At 43.3% G+C, this 18,079-nt stretch overlaps 1 protein-coding gene across 1 annotated transcript in view; it reads left to right on the forward strand.

Moving 5' to 3' along the window:
• The window catches only part of PLXNA4 (plexin A4), a 443,874-nt gene that overhangs the window by 354,970 nt on the left and 70,825 nt on the right, over nt 1-18,079 (forward strand). Inside the window, exons 11-14 of the mRNA XM_042816033.1 lie at nt 6,434-6,530; nt 9,337-9,527; nt 15,815-15,966; nt 16,627-16,744. Of these exons, the coding sequence (XP_042671967.1) occupies nt 6,434-6,530; nt 9,337-9,527; nt 15,815-15,966; nt 16,627-16,744 (558 nt within the window). The remainder of the gene's footprint in view (nt 1-6,433; nt 6,531-9,336; nt 9,528-15,814; nt 15,967-16,626; nt 16,745-18,079) is intronic.

Here is an 18,079-nt window from a genome sequence, read left to right on the forward strand (position 1 = left end):
AAAAAATAAAGCCCCAGCTCTGTTTGAGCAGGTAGCCAAGGACACAGACAGTAGAGAAGGAGTACTGTGGGTATGTCTCCATCATGATTATTTTCTTTCCTGCCAAAATTAGCATTCAGTCTGGAGCCACTGTGCTGCAGCAAGCCTCTGCTCTGAGGGTCACCTGGCTTTAGAAGCAGACGTATGAGCTTGTTTGCAAATTGAATCAGCCCCCTTCAACAGAGCTTTTTAGTCAGCAGAGTTGCTAGATGAGAACTGAACGTAGCACCTGCATTGCAGGCTTGGAGAAGGTCCAAAGTGGGGTGGGTGGATATGTTGTGATGTTGTGTCCCTGAAGGGATGCTATCCTGCCAGCAGATCTTTCTTTTGGAGATGCATGCTAGACTAAGCAATCATTCTTGGCTTGTTTTCCTTCATAAGACTCAAATCTATCCCCTCCCATCACACAGTAGGCACCAATGAGCTCAAATTCAGCTTTTGCAGAATATCTTCTGCAAAATTCAAGAGATTTCCTCCTTGGGAGCAGGAAAAAAACCTTTATTTTTGCTCTTGACTGCCCGCTCCCTCAGGACCTAAACCAGGGTAGCAAAGATCAGAACCACATCCTTCCATCTTAAGCAGCAGCTTTTCCAAGTGGCGCCAAGCTCAATTAAGAGGTGTTTTAAAGATACCCAGGTGGGACCAGCCTATCTGATGGTCTGTCGGTAACGTCATATTCAGCACTGATGGTGCCTAGGTGCTTGGTCCAGTCAATAGCCAGCTCTGTATCTTTCCCTGTCTTTCCCAGAGATGTTTCATTTGATAACAGCAGTAAGTCACTGCAGACAGCATGCTTCGGGACAATTATTGTTCTCGTCAAGTGGTTTGAGCCTCTCAGCTCTGGGCTTTGTCCTCTATCACACCACCCAAGGCACACAATTATCACTCAGTGAGACCCTGCCTGCCATTCCTTATTGCACTTATGATAGCTCTGCCGATGTCTGGACACAGAGTGATGGGAGGAAATGAAAAGGAGGAGAGCTAAGGAGGCATATAAATAAGTAAGTAAAAATGTCAGCAGAAATGGCTGGAACTGCTAGATCTATCAGGTCAGAGAACAGTCTCCCCAATGGGAAGCACTAGTAGACTCAGCACTTACAATCAGTCCAATACAGTCAGCAAATTTCAGTGTAAGAAACAGGGAGATTGGTGAGAGATGATCTGCCTGACCATGCCATGATCACTGCTGTTACCAGCTTCAGTGATCTAAGCGTACATGCTTGCTTTGTGTGAGCCTGTCCCTTGTCTGGTCTTGGCACTTACAAGCAGCACAGGCTGATTTCTAGCAGTGGAATCCCTGCTGATGATTTGCCTCATAGCCCTTCACAGGTCTGTGTGCTGTGAGACCCAAGGTGGTGCAGCTCAAAATGCTGCATATCTCAGGAGTAGGAAAAGCAAATATGTGATGTAGTTGCACTACAAGATCTCAGAAGTGTTTGACTCTGTGTCATGGCTCACAAAGGAGAGTGAGAAAATAAAAACAAAGACACAGCTGGGGAGAAAAAAATAAAAGAAGAGCACTATTCACAAAAATCATGGGAAAACACACTTATGAGTGGCCGAAGGCAGATGAGAACAGGGCCAAGTCATACCTCAAATAGAATATGTAACTTACCAGTCAAGATGTGGGCTCGATTGTAGTGAGTGATGCAGAAACACAGAGGTTTGATCCTAGCTCCAGTAAGCAAAGAGTCCAAAGAGATGGGATGTCAGTGGGCATGAGGGTTTATGCCTCCTGCTTATGGCTGGAAAATTGATGCAAAAAGGGATTAAATGCTTTGCATGGGGTCACACCAAGATCTGGTAGCAGTGACAGATACAGGATTTAATCCCCAGGCCCCAGGTCTAATCATAAAATTGGTCTTTGTGCTGTTAGGAAAAGCAAAGCAACACTCAATAATAAAATGCTGCTTGCTTGCAGATGCTTCCCTGCTGCTGGATATGTAGCAATATATCTGGAGGTACATCATGTAATCACTCTTGGTTTATTCATTAGAATCATAGAGTCATAGGATCATAGAATCGTAGAACCACAGAATTTTAGAATCATAGAATGGCTTGTGTTGGAAGGAACCTCAGAGGTCATCCAGTTCCAATACCTCTGCTGTGGGTAGAGTTGCCAGCCTCTAGATCAGGGATTAGATCATGTTGCCCAGGGCTCCATCCGATGTATAGTCCTAAATGTGCCCTAAACAAACTACCAGAAGTCTTTGCTTTATGATATAACATCTCAGGATGATGCACCAAGAGGTTACCTCCCTATGCATGGCTGTGCAGTCACACAAGCCACAGCTTCACTGGTCTGTGAAACTGAATTCCTTTAATGTAGGGTGCTTGTTAACTGGATGCCCAGAGGAGCTAGGAATTTGCAGATTACTGAAAAGCAAAACATCTATCTAGGCAGTCAGCTAATGTTTGCATAGCTGTTATAAATCTGATAGCTGTGATTTTTGCAGCTATACTCTCAGCCTGAGGGTAGTAAACTTCATGGTGAACTTCCAGGAGACAAACAGTTGATGTGTTTATAGTGGCTTGTGCTCAAAATGTTAAGCTGCTAACAGAGTGGCAAAGTGGCCAAGTAATGTGATGGGCTCAGCCCTTGTTGTAAGAATATCTGATACCAGCAAAGATTTCAAGAGACAAAGAACTGGTGCTGCAGAGTTCAAAACACAATGTGCTGTTCCTTTGAATTACAACAGCTCCTTCCAGCAGCTTTTTGGTATTTCCTGATGAGATCCAGCCTTCCTTTCTGGAAAGCAGCGTCTCTTTCTCAGTTTGGTCCTCTCAATTCCCTGTAATTTTCTACTTTCATTTGATATGCATATTGGGAAACCAGGTTTTGCAGTCTTCAGGATCAGGTTTATATCTTTTGAGCAATTTTGCCCGTGCTGGAGGAAGTTGTGCAAGGCAATACATAGGAAACAGCCTTAATGATCTGAATGCTCATAGCAGGAGTATCCAGGAATCTCTGCCGTGAGTTCTGCAGATCAACACATCAGCCCTTCTTTCTCCTCTGAAATGTATTTACATCTTATTGTTACAGCTGAGCAAATCCTTTTCAAAGGCTCCTCTTGAGTTCAACAGGCTTTGAACAGAGACCACAATGAGTTAGAAGCTCCTGTGGTCTGAGCAGGTCAGAGCATCTACTCCTCGGTACTTGGCAAATTGCTCTGTTTTGCTGCTGTGCAGCCCACAAGCTATCTGGGCATGGCAACATGAGCATCCTCCTTCCAAGCTCCATCTGGCTTCATCCTTGGATCTCTTCCATGGGGATCTTGCATATTCCCTCACATCCATTTCCAGTTCTGGCTCAATTCAGCTGAGCTAACAACACTAATATGTGTTTGTACCCAGTGCTATAGGCAGATAAGATCTACAATCCCAGCTGGGCTCCTGCTGTTGGCTTTGGGATCCTAAGTGGGATGAAAGGCTCTGAGGGACTCCCATTGCCTGTCCCTTGGCAGCCCTGCCTATTCTCTGCTAACAGATAAATCCCAGTGCACACACACGAGGATCTGCTGAGACAGAAATTAGTGTTTTTTTAGGCACCTACAGACTCAGCTTGTTACTTAAGGGTGACCAGTCATTCTGTATATGTGCTCCTTCCCATTTCCAGTTGACATTTGCAAAGTGCCATGCACAGGTGTTAGCAAAGCTCCCAAGTGACAGAAGATTAATTATTCTCTATTTTTCAAACGCTTTCCTTCCCACTCCAGCCTTCCTATCCTTGCTCCTAGCTCCATAAAGCTGTGAAAAGGCACCGTTGTGAGTCCAAGTGGCTCTGCATCATCTTGCATCTTCCTGGCAGTGACACTGAGAAGTGTCATAAAAATGCTAATAGTGAATGAGGCTGGCAGATACAGCCCTATCAGGCAGGACTCTGCTAACCTGCAGCAGCTCTTTACTTCCATGGTAACCACAAAGCTTATACCTGTAAATACCCTACAACTAGATCATAATCACAGGGTTCTGCAGTTTAGTGGCTAATCGTGTTTAGTTTGTCCAAAGAGGAATTACTGTGCAACTAGCACTCACTCTGCTGTAATGGACAGAAATCACCATACATGATTTACTCTGCAATTATATGACAATTAGTGGAAACAGAAAAACCTTACCTCTAAATGCTCAGAATTTTCACATTTCTGTGGAAAACCATGCTGAGACTTCTAGTGCTGGTGAACTCTTCTGTCTGTGAGACATATCCAGCAAAACCAAGCAGCTTGTTGAAGTGTATTTCATAGAATCATAGAATCGTTCAAGTTGGAAGGGGCACTTAAAGTCATCTAGCCCAACTCCCCTGCAATAAACAGGGACCTACAGCTTGAACAGGTTGCTCAGAGCCCCATCCAGCCTGACCTTGAGCGTTCACAAGTTCGGGGCATCCACCACCTATCTGGGCAGAAATGTTATGTTTAGTCACATAGAGTGAGAACTTCTCTTTCTGTTTGTGTGGGAGCTTGTCCTGCTCCCAGTGCAGTACAATCTCAGGAGAATTCCTTATGTTCTGCAGTCGGTATAGCATGACACATTTCTTCCCTTCTTGACTTCTTCCCATTCTGTCCTTTAAGCAGCTGTTGTGACAATGCATCCTCTCCCACTTAGGATGCTTTTTGCCTTTTGGTGAAGTGTTAGAAGGAAGCTGTTGATGGAGATGTGCAGTGGGATCTGATGGGCAACTAAGTGAACCCTATGTGAACCAACTCAGAATAAACCAAAATCTGGCTGGAAAAAAATGCCCTGAATACTATGTCAGAGAAATCATCAAGTTGGGGGCTGGAAATGGCCTCCAGAGACAAGCTTCCATTTTCTTCATTAAGACCAGATCCATGTACCTCAACTGTGCCTGACAAGTATTTGTTTAAGTCTGTCTCACTTTCTCTGAAGATTTCTATGCCTTTTTTAATAAATGTTTTCTGGAAACTGGATACCACCTGAACCAGCTGAAGCTTTTCTGGTTCTGGATGGGGAAAAATAATTGCCTCCTGAGGCTTGTGTATATAGGAAACTCTGTCTAGTGCATTTCCAATTGAGATTTGTTTGTTTTTTTTGGCAGCAACATGGCACTGTTGATTCGCAATCTGCTTGTGACCTTCAACAGTCCCCAGACCCTTTAATGCAACACTGGCCAGTCACTCCCATTCCACATTTGTTTGCATTGATTTCTCATACCGAAGAATGCTCACTACTTCCCTCTACTGAATTTCAGTTTGTTGATTTTGGCTTGCATCTACGATTTGTCAAGTTTGTTTTGAATTCTTAACTCAGCCTTTGGATGTTCTTGCACCCTCTCCCAGAGCAGAGTCATTCACAAAATCTGTAAGCATGATCTGCAGTCCATCAATGAAGTCAATAGTAAAAACATGGAGTAATGCCAGACCGAGGACTAAACTTCTTTTGAAAAGTCCTCCCAGCCCACAATGAATTTTCTGACTTACGGTTTTTTACATGTACCTTATGGTGGCTTCTTTTAGATTATGTTTCCCCATTTACATATTTATTTGTTTTTATGGGAATCTCCTGCAGGACAGTAGCAAATACTCTACAAAAATCTAGATAAATCACATCTGCTGCCTTCTCTTATCCATAAAGCCATTAAGCCTGTCAAAAAAGGAAATTAAATTGAGTTGACACAATTTGTTCTTGACAAATCTATGCTGGCTGATTTTTATCACCTTATCATCTTGCAGGTGCTTATAAATTGATTGTTTAATAATTTGATGTACTTTCTTTCTGGGAAGCCAAGTTAGGCTGACAGGTCTATAATTACACAGAAGCTCCATTTTCCCCTTTTTAAGGCATTTCTGAGATACTCGAGACTTCACTCAGCTTTCAAGAGCACTTCAAAATGACACTGGCATAGATAAACATGGATATCTATTCAGCACCTATGGAGTACACAGCAGAGGTATATTTGGATGCTATATCCAAATACATACAATGCATACAAATATCACAGAATCTTGAAATCATAGAATTGCTCAGGTGGGAAAGGACTTTCAAGATCATCAAGTCCAACCTCAACCTAACCATACTACCCTAACTAGCAACCCATTGCTAACCTTAGAGGTGCACCCAAGCATTGGCAGAATATCCTTCAGAACTGTGCTCCACAGCTAGAAAGTACTTTTCCCATCATGTGCATATATGTTTAAAGTACAGAATATTCACCTACCAGCTAGGATTCACATGTTACTGAGATGGATACAGCTTCCTTCACTGAGAACCACAGCTTTGAGAGCTTCCCCTGTCTTTCTTGGAGGTAATGACAGGTAGGGATCCAGGTGACAGCTCAATTTCTCTTGTTCACAACTCATGGTACCACTTCTTGCCTCCCCTGGAACCCAGCCTTTGGGCGTGAAGTTAACTCTGGGTTCATTTTTTCCTTTTCTTCTAGTATTCGTACGAAGGAATGGAGATTAACAGCCTGCCGGTGGAGCTGACCGTTGTATGGAACGGGAATTTCAACATTGACAACCCAGCACAGAACAAAGGTAAAGAATTATTTCAACTTGTCCTTGGAAGCGGTAACCTTAGCAACGGGCCACATCCCTCCCTACACTTAACAAAGCTGCCACCATCTCCCTGCGCTGTCTGCTGCAGACTTGTTCTCTGCACTCTGCAAATTGCCAATTTTTTTGTGCTTTGTGATTTTTTTTTTCCCTCTGAGAAATACCACTCTTCCTCCCACTTGCATGGATTTCTCTCATTTTTCATCACCTTTGCATCCTGCTTCTCCCCCTTTTTTTTTTTTTTTTTTTTTGTGTGTGTGTGTGTGTGTGTGTGTGTCTTCCTTCCTTACTCCTCCTGCCTTCTCCCCCTGTTTATTTCTCCTGGAGTGATGCTCTTCAATTTAACACACCAGGAAAGTGGGCACTCTTTGCTCATAGGTGAGGTGGTAATGAACAGAGGAAGGGAGAGGGGGAGGAAGCAGGCTGCAGCTTTGTCAGTGGGAAGAGACTGAACAAAACAAAACGTTAACAGCAAAGGACTGACATCTTCCTCCTGCCCGGAGTCTGACTGTTTAATTGCCATGCATGGCACAGAGTTGGTGTGCTTCTCACAGAGGGCTATTGCTTGTCCAACCCTGAGACAATTGTTTTTGCCAGAGATGGGAGGTTCGTTCACATCTTCCTACTTCTTCTTGTCCATCACCCTCAACCACATGGCAGATTTTGCCCCAGATTCCCTCTGCTCTCAGCCTTTGCATTCACAGCTCAGACCTGCAGCCTCTCCTTCTCACACCACCGCCTCTCAGAAGTTTCTCCCACCGTCACTTTACCTTCCTTTTCCTTGGACACTTTCCACTGCTTCTCCCACTCCTCCCAGTCACGTACTCCCAAATTCTTTTCATACCATTTCACACACAACCTTGAGCTGAGCCGCGATGGATGAGGTTTCCACCAACACCTCATTGAAGCTGGAGAGTGATACAGAAGGCAACTCTTCATCCCATGTTGTGACTCCTTTCCATCAAAAAATGGCTTGGATTATACCATTATGTTTTGTAGCGGGAGGATAACAGCCAGATACACTTGGCTGTATCACATGGAAGCATAGCACATGCTTTCGTAGACACACAGAACTTTATTTACTAACACAGATGTAGTATTTAAGAATAAGTAAAATCCGCTAGCAGAGCTTTTGAGTAGATTTTCTTCTTTGGAAAATTGAGAGAGATACAGAGGCAGGACAAGTGGCAATATTAATGGGCAGTGTTAATGATACGTGGACAGTTAGATTAGATGATCTGAGAGGTCTTTTCCAACCGTATGATTCAATGATTAGCTTCAGTGTCTTTCTAAGTGAAGTTGCACTAAAGGTACATTGCTAACAAGACCAACCAAGATGCCACCACTATTACAGCCAACAACTCACAGGCTGGGCTGGTAGACTGAAAGCCTACATTAAACCAAACATTGTGAGCAGAGCAGTTCAACAAATAAGGAAAGCCCTGTGCCCTAAGAGGCATGCAGCATGCTGAGGTTGACAGTATTTCACAATGTTTTCTTGCAACCAACCTGGAGAAATAAAAAGTTTCCAAGGTTTCCCCTGCATTGGTCAATACTTGCTGACTTCTGAGAGAATGGGGCATAGGTGTAGTGTATAGAGTGAGAGCTAAAGCTTTCCAGCAAGAAGATTCAAAACCTTTGAGCTTTTGGATTGTGCATGATAATAACCACAGACAAGACTTTAGTCACTTACCGGCATGGCAACACAAAAGTACAAAGGGAAAATCCCATATCTTACAAAGAAAACCACCAACATCCACATAAGTACAGAAATAAACTAATCTGAAAGCCTCAGTTCTGCCATCTTCAGCCTCAGGGAGCAGATTTTTGCCATTAGCACCCTGTGCAACTCAGGCCTCAGTTTACTCAACTGTAAAATAAGGATAAATAGCATGATCTCATTTCATAGTACTGCAAGAATTTTAGGCTTTATTTGGAAAAAAGCTTTGACTGCCTCTAATCACTTATTAGCAGCCCAAAACAGAGCTAAGCACTAATCTTTGCTGTTGGTATTAGAAGGGGATCAACTGAGTACTTCAAAGTATAAAGTAGTCTGAATTTTTGGAGCAGAAGAAGAGGTAAAGGCTGATGGTAAAACTCTGCATTCAGCCTCACATACAGAGCTACTGTGAATTTATTGTTCTCTCTTAGATTTTCTGTTTAGGGGAAAACCTGAGTAGCTTTACGCTCAGTTCTGGGTAGGGTATTCCAGGAAAACTCTTCACATGGAGTTTAGATGGTTGGGTAGAGCAGGTGTAGTAAGCCATTTATAGATGGAGAGCTGGGACTTGTTGAAACATCACTGGATGCCATTCAGACATTCTCAGGAAAAGGGAAGGGCCGAGGCCATGTCACTGGCCAAGTATCTTTCTTCCCAATGTCTCTCTTGCAGTCCATCATTCTACATTGATGGCTGCATCCCTCCTGCTCTCAGCTTCTACAAACAGGGAGATATTCAAGATCTGTCTGGACACTTTCCTGTGCAACCTACTCTAAGGGTAGCAAACCCCCTTAGTAGAGGGGTTGGACTATATAATCCCTAGAAGTCCCTTCCAACCCTTACAATTGTGTGATTCAGTGAGATATTTTGCATGGGAGATGAACTCTGACAATTTGTTTCACTGAGGGTATAAGCATTTTATCCTGTATTATTTATTCCCCTGCATAAGCCCCATCCTGCCTCTGGGATGAGCATCCCAGCCCTCACCTCATTGCTGCCCCTGACATCCCACTGCTCACCCATTCTGTCTGCATCTCTGAAGTCCTCTCTGTTTTCCTGTCCCTGCAGTTCATCTGTACAAGTGTGGGGCCATGCGGGACAGCTGTGGCCTGTGCCTGAAAGCCGACCCGGACTTTGAGTGTGGCTGGTGTGAGGGGCAGAACCAGTGCACGCTGAAGCAGCACTGCCCAGCCCAGGACAGCCAGTGGCTGGAGTTGTCCAGCACCAAAGGCAAATGTACCAACCCCAAGATCACAGATGTAAGTCATGGATCTTCAAGAGCCGGTAGATTCCCTCTTGTACCCTTCCCTTGGTTTATTTTCTTGATTGGTCTTTGGGTTGGTGAGGGGAAGGTCAAGATTGATCTCTGCTGGATCAGGCAAAGTCCCAAGTGATTGTGGGGATGAAGGGCTATGGTGTGCTTCAAAAAGAAGCACACAGCTTCAGGTGTGTTTTCTCACCATAGTCAATATGAACATGAATGATTTGCGCATCATAGTCTCCTAGTGGAAGACCTCAGAGCATCTGAGTGGCCCACATGTGGTTGACAAATCTGACATGCAGCATTCAGGAGACTTGGGCCTTTTAGAGGTGAAGTTGGAGGCAAGAAAAGACACTTGGGGGCATCTCAAGTAGACTATGTGAAGGTTGTCAAAGGACCACAGCTCTCCTGAAAGGAGCTCTCTGGCCAAACTGGATGAGAGGAGATATTGAGTGATCCCAGAGTGTTTTGAGATTTACTGACAGGACATCAAAGAAAGAGGGCAGGTTGTAGTTCATGCTTCCTGGTAGTAGAACACAAGCAAAGTCCCTGCCTGGGGAAGAAAGGACTCTACTAACTACAGCAGAATAAAGTTCTTGGGTTTGCCTGGTTGTCTTTGCAAGGTGAAGGATATCCCAACTGATCAATCAAAGCCTTGTACCAAGATCAGCCTTCCCCTTTTGAAGGCTCAAGGAAGAGGCAGGCTCAAGTCAAGACTAAGTGAAACAGTCTAATTAAGTAATAAAAAGAGAGTGAAGGCAATGATGGGTGGACATCACAAAGTTGCAAAGTCCTTTGGAATGTATCCTATTGATTATGCTGATCAGGCCAAAGGAAGAGCTGGGGAAGAGATAAAAAACTAGAAAGAAAATAAAGAGGGGAAACAGAGGAAGAAAGAGACAGCAAGGAGGGGGAATCAGGACTCCAGTCTACAGTGATTTTATCTGCTCTTAGGATGCTTTCGCCATAATGACAGGCATCATTTTCAAGGACATAGGCAGATAGAGTGACAGATATGAGCCATAATAATGGGAAACTGCACCCTTACCAACTGCACCCTGACTTAAGCATTTCTCAGTCACTGTACCTTAATTAAGATGAGTAAACGTGCAGAATGAATAGGGCCTTATTTTGCAACTGAGAATGGTAAGGAAGAAAATGAGATGGGGAAGAAGAGGGGAAAGACACTGAGGAATATCTAGCCTCTTTGGTTATTGTTTAATATGGAACGTAAGGTGGAGTCCTTTTCTAGAAACCAAGGAATCAAAGAATCAAAAGGTATGGGTACTATAAATGAACCCTAAACCTGTGTCTATGTGTGAAATGGTTTTGTCTATGTCTATGATTTCATGAGAGCAAACTCTGGGTAGAGTCTTGTTTTATCAGATGCTACTGAAAAGAGCTTCTCTGATTTTGTTTCTGTCCATCTTCCTGTAGTCTGTCACTCTCCAAGTACTCAGTGAGTTGGACTGCCCAAGTGCCATACCAATTATGATGTTTCCAAGGTGGAGGTCTCCACCATGCTTGCATTTGTCTGCAGCTGGTCAATCTGAATGCACTTGAAGCTGTGAAACCAGGCCCAATGACAGCCAGAATAAATGGTTACTCCTGAAAGTTCACTTCTGAGGCCTTGAAAATTACAGGGAGCTGAGGGGAAAAAACCTTTATGAATTTTTTAATGTCTCAAACCTTAAGAAAGACTTAAGGTTAAGAAATTTTAGATTGATTAATAGAATTTGGTATTGAGAAGATGACAGATGACCAACTGAAACAGAAGTCCACACCACAAGGACCTTCCCATGCAATAGCACACTGTTCTGAAGGTCCATCCACATTTCTGTACCATGCTTTGACTCACATGCGTTACCTACAGTCTCCTTATGAAGTGAAAATCACTAATTCTCCACGTTACAGCTCCAGAAGGAACATACTTCCATTTCTGCTGGCATTTCCTCCAACAGCTCCCAGAGCTCGAACAGATTATTGCAATATTCACTCATGAAATATTCCAACTGTCTGGTGTGATCATAAGTAGCTCTTGCAAAGTCTTTTTCTGAGCCATTAGCATGGAAGTAATCTCAAGTGACTGGATATATATTGCAGCTAATGGTACGTCTGGAGAGGTTGGTAAAAGCGTGCATATCCTGGCGAGGAGCCAGGGAAATATCTGTGCAGGCGAGGGAGGAGAAATAACATGTGTCCTCACACTTGCACAAGCACACGCACGTGGCAACCCAGAGCACAGCTTCCCACAGCCTGTATTTATTTCCTGGCTCCGGCATTTATATTGCCACTAAGTGAAATTAAAAGGCTTACAGATTCGTTCAGCCACAGAACTTTCTGTAGGACTGACAATTCAGGGCCTGGATGGATGGGGCTTTGAGCAGCCTGGTCTGGTGGGAGGTATCCCTGCCGATAGCAGGGGGTTGGAACTTGATGATCTGAAGGTCCCTTCCAAACTCGAACCATTCTGTGATTTGCTTGGCATTAGCCAAGGGCGTAAATTGTGATGAAGTGTCGTAGCTCTGGGTCTTAAAGAGAAAGCTGAGGCTTCTTGGCAGCTTTCACATCCCTGCTTGTGTTTCCCTCTGCAAAAACTGGCAGGTCTCTTTCCAGATTTTTGCACCTACGATAGAAACAGGCTCCTTCTCTCTTGCTGTGAAAACATTGCAATAGCAACTTCTTGTTGTAGGCATCTGAAGGAGTGCGATGAGTCAGGCTTAAAGATTTCCTGCACCCATTTGGGGGAATTCCAGTTCCCCCTGCTTTAAGGAACTGAGTTGGCTTTGAAGTTAGCCTTCAAAAAAAGGGAGACGTAGGTTAGATAAAAGGAAAAGGGTGTGTTTTTTTTTAAGACAAGGGTGGAGTGAGGCTCTGGAACAGGTTGCCCAGAGATGTAGTGGATGCCCCATCCCTGGAGACGTTAAGGTCAGGCTGGATGGGGCTCTGAGCACCTGATTGAATGATAGGTGTCTGTTCATTGAAGGGAAGTTGGACCAGATGAGCCTTAAGGGTCTCTCCCAGCTCAAACAATTCTATGATTCTATAAAAATGTAAATATTGCATTGTTATAAGGGGGATTTTCAGAGCTAGCTTCAATCTAGGAAGATTCCTATTTGAGTTACTGTAAGTTTTTTAAATTCTCAGGCTTTAGTCAGAGCCAAAAGGAGGATCATGATGTTTCCATTGAGTTTCTGAGACTTTTGTCTCAAACTCTCCCATAGTTTTAAAAAATGAGGGACTTTTCTGACAAGATGTTCCTTCTTACCACTGCTATTCTGTGTAGTGACAGTAGTTATACCACCAAAAAAACCTCTTTTGACCTGCTATGAGATACATCTACATACTAGCAAGTTCTTTTGAAGATAAGTGAGCCCTAATTAACCACAGACCTACCTACCTGGACACCTGCCTTGCTAGAACAAGTGAAAACTACTTAACAGCAAGTTTAATGCCACAAAATGATAGCAAAATATTCCATAGGGACCTGACATTTCTTACAGGAAAAAAAAAAAAAAAAGTTGAATATGTAAGGAAATATAATAGAAAGTGGAAATTGTGATTTAATTTTCCCTTTTCACTTTTTGTACATATTAGATTGGTTTGGTATGGTGATAATGTGAGCCTTTCAGTGACATTCACAGAAAGAGTTTTATTTTATCAGGAGAGGATTAACCGATGTTGGCAAAATGATTATTTAAAATACAAAACTTGCCTTGAATAGATATTTATTAGTGATTCAGAATCAAAATAGTGTCAAATTGCTATTTTTGGAAGATTGCTTAAGTTTTCATTGCGGAGCCCCCAGCTAAGTACATCAGGATTAGTTTCTTAGAATATAAATTCCATTTTAATTTTAATTTTTTAAGATACATTCCTTGCGTTCCTTTTTTATTTATATTTTTATTTTTATTTTTAGGGAAGATAACCACTTTCTCACTTTTTACCCATTGTCTGTCATCCAAGAGTGAAATCTTCAGCCAACCCAAATAAATCTCATGTCAGTTTCATGAATGTTGCACTATTTTGATTTTAGGACTTAAGTGTCATGTTGACTTGTAGAGCAGGAAAAAACTTTCTACAGCTCTGATGGAATTTGGCCGTTTTTTTGGACCTGAAATCGTTGCCTGACCTGATTAGAGCCTATCTTCTTCAGTGCAGGATTGAAGTTGCTGTGGCACTGGAACATCAGAAATAATCAGGGCCTATCACTGCAAGTATCAGACTAGGGTGCAGCATGGAGACAACAGGAATGTAAATTCCAACTCTGGCTATTTGGAATTGTTGCACCTTGCTGTAGCAGAACCCCTCTCTGTCTCTCATCTGGCTGAAAAGACTTTGCTCAATTTCACTTTACACTAAAGTTTCTTCTCACAGTTTCCTACCTGGGCCACTGTAGGGAACTTGTGCTGCAGAATTTATGTCGACACCAGAGTAACCTATAGTACTTGTATGTGATCATCTGTGCTATTAAATTATTTATGCTTGTAAGCTCCCAGTGTAGTCAAAGCAAAGACAGTCATCAAGGAAGTGGTTTGTGGTGTCTAATATTAAACAGTCACAAACAGTATCTTCTAAGGGTGCCAAAGCCTTTCACTGTTAAAGATGTACCTGGAAAGATACTAGAGCAGGCTGTCCAGACTAGCTGTGGATGCCCCATGCCTGAAATGTTTAAGGCCAGGTTGGGTGAGACTTAGGACAACCTGATCTAGTGGAAGCTCTATGTGTTTTTTGTCCTGCTTTCAACAGGAGAGTTGAAACTAAATGATCTTTAAGGCTCCTCCCAACCCAAACTGTTCTATGATTCTCTGATTTTATGACCTGAAAATTGGCCTCTCAGTCAAAATTAAGCTAACTCTGGTGCCAGACTCGTGGCTGGGAAGCAGTCAAGAGCAGCCCTGCTCATGCCAGTCCCTCTACTTTGCCTGCCAGTCAGATTGCTTTGGAAGGATCTAGCTGCCAGCCCAGGATTCCCAGTTGTCAGAGCCATTGGCCAAAGGGTACGGGCCTGAGAAAGGGAATTCCCCTTTCCTCACTACACAGATAGCCTTGCCAAGATTGGCAGATGGCAGCCATGACATCCTGAATGGGCGGCAGGGAATACCATTAGAAGGCCCTTTCAGCCGTCCAGTCATATGGCAAAACATTTGGACGCAGTAAATAATTAGAAGGGCAGAACTGAGATAACTAAGAGTCAGCCCCCTAATTTCCATGCTGTTTCAATGTTGAGTAGGTGTCTTCAAAGCTAATTTTCACCTACTTCTGAACAAGCATGATGGATGCAGTGCAGAGTGCTCTCCTCTTTACACATTCCCTCTGCATGGACCAGAAATACTGCATGGTGATTGATAGCTTTGAGTGAAGTTCTACAATGGGAGAGAAGAGAGTACTGAAACTCAGAGGGTGCTTTGGCTCTCCTGCCCAACAGAGCTGCTGCTGAATGGAATGCAGCAATCCTACTCTCCTAAGGTCTAGTAAAGGTCAAGACTGTGGTGCAAATGTCATGTCACCAAACACCAGGAGCACTGGGACATCCATTCATTTCAGACCTCCCAGCCAATAGTCCACCACCCTACGAACAAGCCATCCATGCTCCCATTATTGCCTTCCTACTGGACCCTGCTCTCCCATGAAGGTAGCTGGAGAACTTCTGGAGATATGTATTGGTGTATAGCAACTACTGCTATTGATTCTGTCACTGTCAGTCTACTCTGCACCTAATCTGACACTGTTTCTGTTGTGTCTTGGATGCTATTTATGCAGATGGACATATTCAGCTGAGTTCATGAGGCATACCTGATATCACCCTCCAGAACAGATCAAAAACATGAACTTTGGGCTGGGAATTCACATCATAAACTGACTGGCTAAAGCAACTTATTTCTTGTTCTTTCTCTCATTTATTTGCACCATGGCCCACTCCTGCTTTTTCGTAGTCTATGTCTATAAAATGCAGAACTCAGTGGCATTGCAGCATTGGAAGCCCTTGCTTCTACCTGGAAGACATCTCCTACCCCTCTCTATGTGTTTTGCAAGTAGTTGGAAGAGAGAGAAATGATATCAGAGGCAGAATTTTGGATAGTCTGAAGTTGGACCATATGTAAAATACAGTATATTTGCTAGGGAGATGGACCCAGTGATGTATCTGGAGTAGTTTGATTGCTTCAGTTGATGAGTATTTATGAGCGTCTTTAGTGGTGACAAAAAGGTCTCATACTGCCTCATAGGATGATGTTGTATTTACAAAGGTAAATTATTCTCTTTTTTCCTGGCTTGTTTCTCCAGATCAACCCAGTGACAGGCCCTCGTGAAGGAGGGACTAAAGTTACCATCCGTGGGGAGAACCTGGGGCTGGAATTCAGAGACATTGCATCTCATGTTAAAGTGGCTGGAGTGGAGTGCAAACCACTGGTGGAAGGGTACATCCCAGCAGAGCAGTAAGTTGGGTGTGTGGCAGACAGTGGGCCACAGAACATCTAATACTGATTATTGCTACCTGTGTGGTCTTTGAGGAGTCCATTCCCTCTAGCCTTCCTAGAGTCCAGAGAAGATGCCACTCCTCACTAACAGCTCAGGTGCTAATAATGCATTTATTAGTGTATTTGGTATATTTCATGTGATCATCATTGGTGTATGGCATAAAATTATCTATTTTTCAAATAGCAGCCACCACAACGGTGTTCAAATGCAGTCTGTGAGGCCACAGCTCCAAGAAGCAGCTTTCTCCATGCAGGAATGGTCATTAAGCCCTATAGATGCAAAGGTATCCACTGTGCAAGACTGAGGTCAGAGGAACTCCTGGGGCCAGATCTCTGTCCAGTATTTGTTTACATAATCAAGTGATGGTATGGTGGTTTGCAACAGCCCAACAGCCAACCATCTGCTTCACTGAGTAGAAATAAAGAAATAAAGCCACAATTTATTAAAAAAAAGAATGACTTAGTGCACAATTTGGATCCTGGACTGGAAAGCAACAGAGAATGTGATAAGTCTACAGTCCATTTCCCAAGAACACAGATTATTTGCTCTGATTTCATCTCACCCAGTTTGCATAACCATCCCTAAACCTTTGCCTCTGTTTCCTGTTTTCTCCACAGGATAGTATGTGAGATGGGGGAGGCCAAGCCCAGCCAGCACGCTGGATTTGTGGAGATCTGTGTGGCTGAGTGCAAACCAGAGTTCATGGCCAGGTCTTCACAGCTCTACTACTTTATGGTAAGGTCCTGCAAGAAGATCTCCTGGGCCCTGAAGATCCTCAGACCCTGATCCACTTCTCAGTGTCTGTTCTCTGACCAAACTCCATCTCTGTGCTCTTCACATCCTGAGTACACTTGTTCCTTCCATTTCCTTTCAAAATCATTTTTATGAGCAAAAATAGCTCTCTTAATTAATGTTTTAACAGTCTATTAATAGTCCAAATTATTAGTCCAGCTTCAGTTTGATACAGCCATGGTCCAAAATAGTACAGAACATCTTCATTAATAGTTAAAAATGCTACATAGAAAAGTAAAAAGGAATAGAAGAGAGAAGAAAAAAGAAGAAAGAGAACAAAAAGGAAAAGGAAAAGGAAAAGGAAAAGGAAAAGGAAAAAGAAAAGGAAAAGGAAAAGGAAAAGGAAAAGGAAAAGGAAAAGGAAAAGGAAAAGGAAAAGGAAAAGGAAAAATAGTAGTAGGTTGTCTGGCGTCAGCTGTGTGCATAGACTGCACTCAGAAAGCAGACATATCTTTTTGGAGATATTGCTTGGACTCACAGATGGGTATGATGCACTGTCTGTTGTGGACATCAGTATGCAAAGCAGTTGGAAGGGCTCTGGGCTCTTTTTTTGCACCACCATAGTGGAGGAAGTTCAGCCTGAAACTGTAGCTTTGCCACAGTGAAAACCTCATGGAAGAGAGAAGCAGAGCCCAGTGCATGCTGCACATTCAACTTGGATTTTTGCTCCTTCCTCCCCTTTTCTGCTCGCTTTTTGTGTCCAAGAGAATTCCTTATTTCTGTAAGGCTCCTTGCTGGGGACATGCAAGCATTGCCTAGCCTTGATCAGTTCAGGTCTGTGCAGGTCTGAGATGAGAGGATCTCTTTGTTCCCATCAAAAGCTCTCAACCCCTGCAAGGGAATGAGTCTTTTCTGAAATAATTCACATGCCTGAGCATTTGTTCATGGCAAAGAGAACTGGTAATGAATTCAAATATCTTAGATTTCCCCCTTGAACTGCAGTGATCTCTGTATTTTCCAGTGTCACTCAGGTATTACTGTGATGTGGGGGGCATAGAAATACTTCAAGAAGTGGCCCCCACCTCGCTGACAGAAGGGCTCTTTCCAGGACATTACACTTCAGCATGTCACCTTTGCTGCTCTTGAAATTACTGTCTGATGTTGATCATCCGTGTCCATCTGTGACAGCTTTTCCCTCCACTTGCTGGCTTTCTGGCTGCCAACTATCCCAGCCGTGCACAAGCGTGAAGTCTGCAGGGTTTTCTCAGCTGCATACCTTGATACCTTTGTGCTAGACAGAAAAAAACAACGATGCTCCCCAGCCTGCCCATCATATGC

Source organism: Centrocercus urophasianus, unplaced genomic scaffold, assembly GCF_019232065.1.
Source record: "Centrocercus urophasianus isolate 14NV4802_14NV808 unplaced genomic scaffold, USGS_Curo_1.0 seq_15, whole genome shotgun sequence".
Classification (NCBI taxonomy): Eukaryota; Metazoa; Chordata; class Aves; order Galliformes; family Phasianidae; genus Centrocercus; species Centrocercus urophasianus.